We start from the raw sequence: 12,287 nt of genomic DNA, 5'->3' as shown, positions 1-12,287 counted from the left end.
ATTTGTCGTCAATTCAGGATTTTCGTTAAAACTTTGAACAGTACTAGCTATAACATTTGTCGTCAATTCAGGATTCTCACTTATACTTTGAACAGTACTGGGTATAAAATTTGTCGTCAATTCAGGATTTTCGTTCATACTTTGAACAGTATTTGGTATAAAATTTGAACTTGTTGTAGTTTCCAAAACTGTTTGTTCAGTATCAACATTTAAAGTATCGTTGGAAGTATGGGAGATTATGAATTTGGTTGAGCTCTCTGTAGATTCATTTTTATCAAATAATAATATACTTTTATCAGTACTTGTGTATATATTATCATTATCAAACATTGTTGAAGTAATTCGTACATTATTAGTGTCATCATTATTAAGCACTGTAAGATTTTTCTTAGTATTTTTCGTCGTAACTTCTACCATATTCGAATCGTAACCCCGAATCACATTTTGGGTAGTCGTGTCTATTTCATTTATCAAATCATCGGTAGTACTAGTTTTAAATTCATCAGGTGCTGTAGTTGAGAAAAATGTACTAGACATACCGACTGTGGTCGTTCCTGTCAAATCTTCCGAAAACTCGGTTGTTTGAATATTTATTTTATTTTGTGACTTAGTGACACTTTCTGTGATTGAATTTGGGTAAAAATCAACATCTGATGTATCAGTGGTCAACGATAAATTGTCGTCAAAATAGCCATTGAATGATTTTGTTTCGTTTTCTATAGGAATTAAGGTAGTTGTTTTGAATGAATCTTGCTTTATTTGAGTTGAATCCATAGTGTTTTCGGTTGTTGATGTCTGAGCATTGATTGTAGTGGTCGTTAAAGTGGATTCTGTGCCATCGTTAATAGTTATCGCTTCTACATTATTATCATACATTGTTGTCATTTCAACTGTTTTTGGTACTAAATATTGAGTTGACATTTCAATGAAATTATCACCGTTGTTTATTAAATTAGGAACAGTGCTTATTTTAAGGTTAGGTTTTGATGTTACGCGATCAGATTTATTTGTTATTTCGCCTGTTTTTAATATAGAATGCTGGGTCGAGTTTTCACCAACATTATCACTGTTATTTATTAAATTAGAAACAGTACTTATTTGAAAGTTGAATTCTGATGTTACGCTCTGAAATATATTTGTATTTGTTTCATTATCTTCATTTATATCAGTCGTAGTTACAGGTGTCGTTTTTTCATCTGAATCTATCCAAACAGTGCTACTAGTCGAACTAACATTGTTTTCGTTTTCTTGCCGTTCGTCCGGTAAATTGAACGCGTTTTTAGTAGTGTACTCCTCAAATAATTTTATCGAAGGATCGGTAATTGTAACGCTATCAGCAGTTATCGGCTCAATCGTAGTTATATCGGGCATATCGTTTTTATCAAAATGTAAGTCGTCGCCTTTAAACATTTTCGTTGGTACCGAAGAACTTATTATTATTTGATTAATTTCGGTTGTCAAAAATTGGTCAGCTTTATCGGTTGTATCGAATTCAGGGGTGGTAGTAATTTCGGTCAATACATTAGAGTTTTCTGTGCTTAGACTAGATATTAGTACATCGTTAGTTGTGACGTTTGTAACAGTGGATTGCGGTAACGAGTCTACTGTGTTTTGTACAAAAGCGGGAACAACACACATTAAAAACAAAAATAGTTAGTAACTGTTAAAAGATTAAAAGTAGACTTCAAAGTGAAAGCTTTTTACATAAAAAAAAATAATATTGTCACATTTCATTTGTTTGTCAAAATTACGAAATTGTATTTGACACAAACGAAAGTTAACAATATATTTTGTTCCGGAACTACATAAGCGTCTGTTCTCTCTGTTATGACATAGAGGCGCTTTTGCAGTATTTAAAAAAAAATGTATTATTAATTTCATTCAGACTTGTGGAGGTTTCTCCGTTGTTAATAAAGCTCTGGTCACCATTGCATGCACACGACAGTTAAATAAACAAGCGAATAATGTGTATAATAATTTGAGTGTATACTGTATATGGGTGTGTGAGTGTGTGTGTGTCTGTGTGTGGATTGTGTATAGTATCACTGCAGGTATCAGTGGTATAAATAATGATGAAATACATAAATGTCTATAACTAATAAAATTGACAGCATTAACCTACTATAATATAATATAATATATTATTTATGATAATATGTAATATGATAAAACAAAATAATTATATTCTACATAAGTTAGGTACACATTCTTAATGATCATTAATGTGAAGGAGCGAAATGCATACATTTAGTAGGTACACGAACTTTCGTGCATATGGTGAAATCGGCTAAATAACTAATAACTATAATATTATTACAATGGTATAAGTGTATAACAATACGAAAATAAATGAAATCCTCTCGTCATAGCGGAGATTTATTGATTCGATATGATATTTTATATTAAAATTATTATTATAATAGTAATATACTACATTTCTCGTGTATGTTTGATATGTGTAAAGCATTTAATAGAAAACAAGAATATTGATAACTCATGCAGCCCGTTCTACAATAATTTTTACTCGACGACCGATTAGGTACGTATAATATCTAAAGTTGTTCAAAACTAAACAATTCTACTTACTGTATTATAATTTGTATAAATTTAAATACACATGCGATATAGTCCTCTGTATATTTTTGTATTTTATATAATATATGTAACTATGATAGTATAATATAATGTTCCCCATGCTGCAGTCTGTGCTTTTGCGTCACATTCCCCCCAAAATTCCCACAAGTCTATCCATCATTGAACTTTTTTTACAATTACATCAACGACATTCAAAATGTTACTTTCGAGTTACGAGTGTATAAAATACAAACAAACGCTTATTTTACGTATTCACTTTCGTTAAAAATAACATTGAGATGTGCTGCTATCTGACACGTATATTCACATAATATTTACATGATAATAGAAATGACGAATATTTATTTACATAAGACAACTATATAGGAAATATAAAGACTTTGTACACATAGGGTCAAGCAATTAAAGAGAAAGTAAAGAGGCAAGTATCGTCAATGATGTTTCGATGCTTGAATCTTCATCAGATGTCTTGAAGTCGTAATTATATAAGGAAGGAGTGAGGAGGTTTTAAAAACAGCAACACATCTATTATCTAAATATTATCCTATTTGGATTAAATAATCGCACATACCTTTAGCGCAAGCTCCAGTTACCGTATCACATGGTACACCGGTGGGGCAATGGTCGCACCCCGGGATCGCAACAGGATCTTGACCTATACGTGAAAAAAAATGATAAATTCCAAATTTAAAATGAAGTGAACATTAAAAAAATGTTTAAATAATTTTGAAAAGATTGTTTGGCCGTTCTACAGAGATAGAATATCTTACTCGATAGCACGCAGTTGCATCCATCACACACGTAACCGTTTTGACAGTGTACGTTCTTTTGGCATTGGCACACTATAAATATAATTTAAATAATTTAAATTGTGGTTTTTATACTGCTATTAAAAAAAGTTAAATACAATTGAAGCGAAAGACTACGCCGTATGTACTTTATGAGTTTCATAATATCATAATATAATGTATTTCTATAAACATATTTACATATATATTTGGTACCTACGCTCCGCGTAAATATAGTATACAAAGCTAAACACCGCGTAAAATTGAATTTAGTGAATGGAAATTTGGTGGTTAAAGTACCTACATATTTCAATATGACATTATGTTATGATGTATGAAGAAAATCGAAAACACAAATATAAGGCAATCCTGACCAACATTAAAAAAATAAACCGAGTTATTTCGTTGTGTTTATTAAGCGTTACACCCGCGACAATAATAATATAATGATTGTGAAATCATGGAATATTCAGTTCGCTAACCAAATAGTGTTGGCAGTTATTTTGTTCTTGATATAAAATATAAACATTAAAAATAAATAATTGTATTATAATAAATTAAATTAGAGAGTATGAAAAAGGAAAAAAAAAACGTGACCATATAATCATTTCAGAAATCTCGACTTATAAATTATCTGATTGACAGTTTGACCTTGGAAATATGACCTATATAATGGGTGGGTGATATATTGATGATGTTTGTAGTCTGATTTTAGCAAACGGAGTAATAAATAATAATAATAAAATATTTTAGAAATGTTTCGTAAATTTAACTAAATTTATACAGGTCAAGGCGCATTATAAGGAGACGATAATATAATTATCTGCAATTAGCATATAATAACGGCGATTGCGGCACTTACGTTTCAAGCAAACTGGTTGATGGTCTTGTACTTGACAGTCTTGTTGTGAATTACATGGATTGTTGTGTTGACACGGGTTTTGGCACTGATTCGCAATACATGCTTGTCCGGATGGACATTCGTAGTGCGCGGAGCATCCGACCACTGAAATCGCCAAACGACATTGCGTGTTTATAAATTGAGTTAAGTACAGTTTAAGGAACGCAAGACATAGATCGGATTCGTTCGGATTTCGTTCGATCGATTTTCCGGCCTTAACGACGATAATATACTGTTATCGTAATAAATAAGCGTTTTTGTTAGCGCGTCAGACATCGTTAAAGTGTTGCGGACATGATTCTAAAAACGAGTCTTAGAGTCATGTTTGCAAGTAAACAAATAATATTGTCTGCGCAGTATTAAAACCGTCACCGTCAAACAAGCTTATTATAATGTAATTTAAAGTATAACAATAACACCAATCACCATTTCGTCGAGCCGATACTCTTGAACTCAACAGTAACACGAAAACAACATGGTAAAACAATAATCGCTTAAGTAATACCATGACACAACAGAGTCAAACACATCATTTTTACCACATCAAACACTTTACGGGCTGTAACGCGTTCGATGCGAAAACGTGGTCGAAGGCGAATAATAATAATATTATTACAACGATTCGACCCAACGGAGACAGTATTTAATAACAATTATTATACACTGCGACGGTTTAAAGTGAAGCAACAGAGAGCGCTAAGAAGAAATGTATACAGGTATCGTCTCCGGCGAACGTTCCCGGCGCACTGCAGCAGAGCGTATACAGGTACAACAGTGTAGGTGGGCGACATGCATATTCCTCCGGAGAGCTGAAATAAAAGAAAAAAATTACAGCGGCCAATCAAATGTCGATCGCGCGCGCGCGCCTCGGACTACGCGAACCGCCGCGGAACGTTACATGTCGCGGGCAAAAGGCGAAAGGGGGAGAGACAGACGTCAATTATTATTATTATTAAAAAAATAATACGAAAGATAAAAACGCTTCAGCGGCCGCGGCAGCGGCGGTGGGGATCGGTGGCCTGCCGCGCGAAGATCTCCGCCGTCGCCGCCGCGCGCCGCCGCGCGCCGCTCGCAAATGTAAATAGCCGGCGTGTGGATTTAAACCTGCGCCGGCCGCGCTCCGACTCCACAACAACAACAATAATAATAATAATAATAAAGACACGGAGGTATATATGTATATTATGTATTATGTAGTGGAACGACTTTACTTTCACGGCGGCTTAACCAACCGTAGCGCGGTCGTAAAACTGTGTATGTGTGTGTGTGTGTGTGTGTGTGTGTGTGTGTGTGTGTGTGTGTGTGTGTTTGTGTGTGTTGCTATTCTTTATCTGAATATATTATAAATATGTATATATGATATATATATATATGTTTGCGCGCATTTTACTTTGCATAAATTATTACTATTATTACTATTTTCGCCGTATAGTTCGCAGCCCCAGTGAAAGTTATTATATTCCACAATTAGTGAGTCAGAGCCGTATAGGTATACGTCTGGTTTAAAATTTTTTTTTACGTTCGTGATGATGTTTATTTTAATATCTGTGGGAAGGACGCGCGTCGGGCGTGTAAGCGGTGAAATAATACTAACGTGTGTATGTATATGCCGCGGCGGTCTTCCACGACCTTACGCAATCTTCCGCGGCGGCGTTCCATTGTTGAATGTACACATTATTAGCTATAAGCGAGCTTTTTAATTTTTCGCGGTAAAATTTGTTTTCGATTTTATTTTTGCACACAAACCGCGGACGACGAGTCCGCCGATAGTGTTTGTAGGTCGCCGCGCGTACTATTTATTATAACATAATACTATTATATAGAATTTATTCGTATGTATTCACAGACCGAGATACACGTAAATAATAAATTATGTATATACATATATAATATATATATTATATAGGTACTAAAGGTATGTAGCCGTGCCGGAGACTTCGACGCACCGCACCTCATGCACGACATTTTAATCACGAGTGTCAAAGCGGAACATGCACGCGGTCGCAACGACGTTTTTAAGTCGTGTTTATAAGTGCGTACAGGTGTGGAGAATGCGCGTGCTCGCGGTTCAAAAGGCGCGGAAACCACTCGTGAAAAAAATAATACAAATTAATTATAATCTAAAATACTACATATAAATGATTTTATAAAATATAGAAGGCACGCGTCACGCCGTCGTCGCACATGCGCCGAACGAGGTTCGACCGTACATTTATTAAAGTATAATCGTACAGAGAATATAAATAATACAATATTATGTATCGCCTAAGTAGCAGACTCTACAAATGGACGCGGACGACGACGGGCAGTGAGCTGCGCGTGGCAAAAGCGCGAAAGAGGAGATCGAGGGGGGAGGGGGAGCGGAGATCGAGTGTATAGTACCTCTTTATAGTGGTGGCGCTTACACGCCACTCTCAAAAAATCTAAAATTTGCTCGGCATGATTGGACTTAAAGCTTCATCATATGAGAAAAAATAACCACAAGCCCTTTGATACGCAACTCGATCTTCGCTGTTGGAGCATGCGTCAACTGCAGATAGCATGCTAGCCGGTAATGGTATACCGTGGTAAAGTACGATACCACGTTGGCGGGGTCGCAGGACATGCGGGGAGGGAGTGTTGTGCTATAATATCTTTAAGACATATATATTTTTGATGAACATTGATGATAATCATGTTAAACACTAAGCCCTGTTTTTTTACAATCTTTCCTCTGCAAATTTTCGAAAACTATGGTAAGATTATATAAAAATTGGTTTTTCGTAATTTATTTTATTTCCTGATTGTTTTGGAATGCTCTTGGAAATGTCTACTTTGGACCCCCTTAAATACAAACTAGATCCAATTTTTGACAAGATACGCCTCACTAAAAATTTGTGATGAAAACATTGAAAAGCATTGTCAGGCACACAACATTTTATTATTAAATCAGACCGAGGACTAAAAATGTTGGGGGTGACACCAAGATAGGATGTGGTTAAAAAAATCCGTAACGACGAGTCCATAGTCGCCAGTCTGTCGGGGAACGAATACGCATAACACAACCTCCTCCACCCCCCCGTCGGTTGCGAATGATGATGTACTTAAATATATATAGGCAACAGCGTTTGCGTGTCGTTGTGTTTTTTTGTACATTTACCTTTCAGACATCCCGACTTTGAATCGGCACTGTAACCGGCCGGACAGAATTTGCACACGGCCCGGTGCCCGTCCACGCCACACGGGGCGTCCGCGGGACACGTGACGTTCGCGCACGGGTCGACGCACGCAAAGTTGACGCACGCCTCGTGCTCCGGGCAACCGGCGTCCCGGAGGCACATGGACGCGGTTGGCGCGCAGTTGTCGGCGCACACGCACACGGCCCGGTGGTCGAGTACCAGGCACCGTTTGTCGGCCGGACACGGACCGCCCGCACCACCGGCACCACTGTCGCACGGGCTCTGGCACCGGCCTTGTCCCGTGCACCGGAGTTGCGGCGCGCAGTCAGCGTCGGCCCGGCACTCGCGCTCGGCGGGCGCGCACGACAACTCGCCCAGCTCGCTGACGGCGAAACCGTGCTTGCAAGCACACCGGGCCCGGTGGTTGCGGACCACGCAGGCCCGGGGCAGTTCACACGATAGCCCGTCGCATGGGTCACGACACGCACCGTCCACCGGGCTGCACGCCCGAGACGACGGGCAGTCCGCGTCCACGGCGCACCGTGACGCCGCGGTCGGCCCGTCGCCGGCGCGCTGTACACAGCTGCCCGGGTCCGGCGCGCATCCCACCGCCGGGTCGCCCGCGTAACAGTCCGGGCACGCGCATTGGGCCCTGTGCAACACCGGCCGGCATAGAGCGTTCAAGCCGCAGGTGTCTCTCACGCTACACGCGTCGACGCAACGTCCGTCGATGCACGTCTTTTCGTTTGTACACTGACCGTCGTCGGCGCATTCGACCACTGGCGATAGTAACGCGTCATAAAAAAAAATAACAGTTTTTTGTCAGAATATATATACACACTACGTCCTATAGCTTATATCATCATAATATACTATTACACATAGGTAGGTATTAATATGTTACATTTTCAGGGCCGTATTTATCATTTTTCCGATGTCGTCATCATGTCTAAGCCACATCCCTCCCCCACCCCATGTGTGAATTAAAGATAATTACACATACATATCGCTATATAGTTAAAAGTTTGACTAGATTAATTTTATTATATTAAAGTACCTAGATTACGGCTAGGTATATATATTATTATAAATTGTCATTCGCGTTTAATATCCTTTTCAGCAGCGAGCTGTTTTTACAGTGATTAAGAGGTCCGAAACATTATAAAAAAAGAAAAACTTGTTTGACCGTAAAATATTGTTATCGTTTTTAAAATATACTTAAAGTACCCACTTATATTTTCTTGCTAAAATATTATCAAAGGCGATATAAAACTGTTCCCTGACGGCCTGATAAAATTATAAAAACATATTAAACCACCACCATGACGTTCCTTCCCTCTAAATACGGCCCTGTATTTTATGTGCATGGATGTCCGGATGTGTATGTGTTTGGTGTGAGCGTGTGTGTGTAATGTGTAGTAAGCTGGCTTAATATTATTCCAAAATATCATAAGTATAGTGTTATGATTACTTATGAACTTATGACGAAAAGAATCCAATATTTACCTACGATAAAATGTTAATCATTTTCTGCAATAATATGTCCTACATTTCGTAACTTGGTTAGATCAGGTTGAATGGTTCTGATTATACAATAAAATGACTATCGTTAATAATAAAACGTTTTTGAATTGAAGACTAATGAACCGTAATAGCCAATTAAACTAATGAGTTATTAAATATATATTTACGTTAAAGGTCAAATTTCCTAAAATTATACAAAGGAATAAGAATAATAAAGTATAGTAATAATAATTATTAAGAAATCTACTTTTATTATGAAATATATAAAAAAAATACTGTAATTTTTTTTCTTAGTTTATCGAAGAACGAAATTTTTATACTTTTAATAATCAGTGATAACATTAAGCCAACTTATCATATTATTTAAAATATACAAATACTATAAAGTGATGGAAAGAACTGTGAAAGAATTTATTCTCACAACATGCCATTGAAAATATAATATGCCCAAGCAGTAAACCGTTTCAAGAAACAAATAGTGACTTTCAATTACAATGTAATATAGGTTTTAAGCAAATCACGCTTCGTGCACAGTAAATTACAATTGTTTAGGTTAAACGTGTGAGTATATAACACTTTCACAGTTCCCTCCAATCTGAACATCAACTGCTGTACATCAAGTCCAATTAATCATACTAAAATATGTAGCGAAGGGGGTCGTGATCATATCAAGAAAATATGGTTTAAATACATAATGAAGGTATTCTCAATCGGAGTGGAATAATAATATTTTAATCAATTATTATAATGGAAATTCCAGATTGGGGGAAACTGCTCATACTTCCACGGTTAACTCAATAGTGTACTATTTAGAATAAAAGTCCAGAGCATAATATAATACAATATTACAAACCATTATAATACGTGGACAAGTGGTAATAAACAATATAATAATATAATATGTACAAAAGCTGTATCTATTTAAAAGAACAAAAAAAAAACCATGCATATTTGTCTATAATAACAATATCTACAAATTTCATTTATACAGTTCGTCGGATCTTCAAGTCGTATAATATACCTATATAATAATAATAATATGTACACCGTAGGCATAATATTATATATAAAAAAACTGCAGCAGTTATATGTCCTAAGCTATATAATTATCATAACATTATCATTATAAAAACGGTATAATACCATTATAATATTCGCAGATATATATCATAATATGTCGTGGTACCTAAATATTATAACATAATGTCGAGTCATGATATCGAGGATCGTCGAACCGATACCGTAATATTATAGTACAATAAACACGACTTACCTTGGGAGCACTCTTTTTGCGGAGAACCCGTCGTGCCGGGCGGACACTGGCACACGTACACCGTCGATCCTGCACTGTCGATCGCCTTACACCCTGCACCCTTGCCGCAGCCGTTTGTCCGGCAGTCGGAGGGCAATTTTTTCATTTCACCTGGATTGAAAAAAAATATGTTGTACATTTTTTCTGATGTTCCATTTTGAATTATTTTTTTTTTCTGTCAAATGGCAGTGTCGTCCTGCGAGTGATCTCACATTGCACGTATGGATTTCCCGCGGGATATTCGGTCGGGCAATAGCATTTGGCGTCCTGATCGTTCAGCGGTTGGCAGAGCGCGTGTTTTCCGCACACGACACTTTTGCAAGGGTCCGACCGCTGTTGGGCTTGCTCACACACGCACCGCTTGCTAGGGTCACCCGTACATCCAGGAGGACAGAGACACTCGTAACCACCGGCAATGTCTTTGCACCGGCTGTTCTGTCCACAAGGGTTCGATGCGCACTTATCCGCCGTTCCTGTAAACGATTCCGTGTTGAAATATTGTTAGAGATTTTGTTAAAACATACTATAATAATACACTCGTTAAATACGAATTCGGTACCTACGAAATGTGTTTTACGACGTTTAATTTAATATCAAACAATTCCGAGTTAGGTTAGTATACCTACATGCGGCATCTCGGTGTTTTAAAATATGCGAGTCGTCATTAAATATTAAATTTATATATCTATATTTGATTTTAATAAAGTAAAAGCATACCTAAACGATGTGTTAAAAAATCAATTATGATACAACTAATAATTTTATATTTTCATAAATGTTCGATAGTTTAAAAATTTAATTTCACTTCATAAACGATAAATATACTAAGCATTTAAATCTAATGATATAATATAATCATCGGTAATAATATTTTGAATAAAATATTATAATTACATTAGATAGGTATGATTAACCATGATCAGTGCAAATCACTATGATTAGATATAAAAAGTATAACATAAATGATAAACTTTTACTTTTTAATTGGACTTTGATTTGATATGCATTAAATTAATGATTTTTAAAAATTTGGGAAGCATTAATGAATACGATACATGATGATGTGAACGACCGCGATATAAGTTTATTAAAAAAAAAAAAAACACTTTTACTTTGCCTAAATATTCTAAAAGATTATTATAAAATTATATTTACCTGGCTTGCATTCAAGTTGAGCATTTCCATAATATCCAAGTGGGCACGTACAATAAGCCATTCTATTCGTAACTCTACATTGTGCATTTGATCCGCAGGCACCTTGCTCCAAACACGGATTTCTACAAACTTTGTCTGAACCGCATTTCTTGTTCGTCTCACAGTCGTCATCCTTGTCACAAGTATACCTAACACATTCAATATTTGGTTCTCCCTGGAACCCGTCGGGACACATGCAAACAGCTCTATGATCGTTGACATGACATTCCGAATTGTTTCCACACGGTATCCCCGCCGACACGACGTCACAAGGATTTTTGCATTTGCCATTTTGACAAGACCGGTCATTAGCACAATCTGCATTAGAACGACATCCGACGGCGCATAGTCCATCAGAACATATATGACCCTATAGAAATTAATAAAAGTTGACATGTTTAAAATATTTATCCAATTGAAATTATTCGTTAAGCCAATAATTACTGTTGGACAATTCGTGCTGGAACTGCATTTCGTTGTACACGTATCTTTGTTACATATTTCTCCACATGAACAGTCTTTATTAGCTGTACACCGTTTTATGCAATATCCTGTTTCCAAATCACAGGGACATGTTCCATCGCATTTTAAAATAGACTTGGCGCATCCGATTAATGGGTTTCCGTTAAACCCAGCCATACAACTACACTGCACTCCGTGATTAATGACTTTACATTCGGCACACGGGCCACAAGTAGTAGCGCCGTCACAAGGAGCTAGAAAATTAAGATTTTCCGTTTATTTTATAATTTAGTTATTAATAGTCGATTATAAAAAATTTGTAAACAGTACTACTCTATATTTTAACCATATTA

At 36.7% G+C, this 12,287-nt stretch overlaps 1 protein-coding gene across 1 annotated transcript in view; it reads right to left on the bottom strand.

Moving 5' to 3' along the window:
- Positions 1-12,287, bottom strand: part of LOC132941562 (uncharacterized) — a 128,175-nt gene that overhangs the window by 64,397 nt on the left and 51,491 nt on the right. Inside the window, exons 38-45 of the mRNA XM_061009668.1 lie at positions 11,917-12,188; positions 11,434-11,842; positions 10,491-10,751; positions 10,240-10,389; positions 7,424-8,221; positions 4,246-4,389; positions 3,366-3,437; positions 3,167-3,250 (exon numbers count right to left, since the gene is read on the bottom strand). Coding sequence (XP_060865651.1) covers positions 3,167-3,250; positions 3,366-3,437; positions 4,246-4,389; positions 7,424-8,221; positions 10,240-10,389; positions 10,491-10,751; positions 11,434-11,842; positions 11,917-12,188 — 2,190 coding nt within the window. The remainder of the gene's footprint in view (positions 1-3,166; positions 3,251-3,365; positions 3,438-4,245; positions 4,390-7,423; positions 8,222-10,239; positions 10,390-10,490; positions 10,752-11,433; positions 11,843-11,916; positions 12,189-12,287) is intronic.

Source organism: Metopolophium dirhodum, chromosome 3 (genome assembly GCF_019925205.1).
Source record: "Metopolophium dirhodum isolate CAU chromosome 3, ASM1992520v1, whole genome shotgun sequence".
NCBI lineage: Eukaryota > Metazoa > Arthropoda > Insecta > Hemiptera > Aphididae > Metopolophium > Metopolophium dirhodum.
This window is presented reverse-complemented; position numbering and strand designations above follow the sequence as displayed.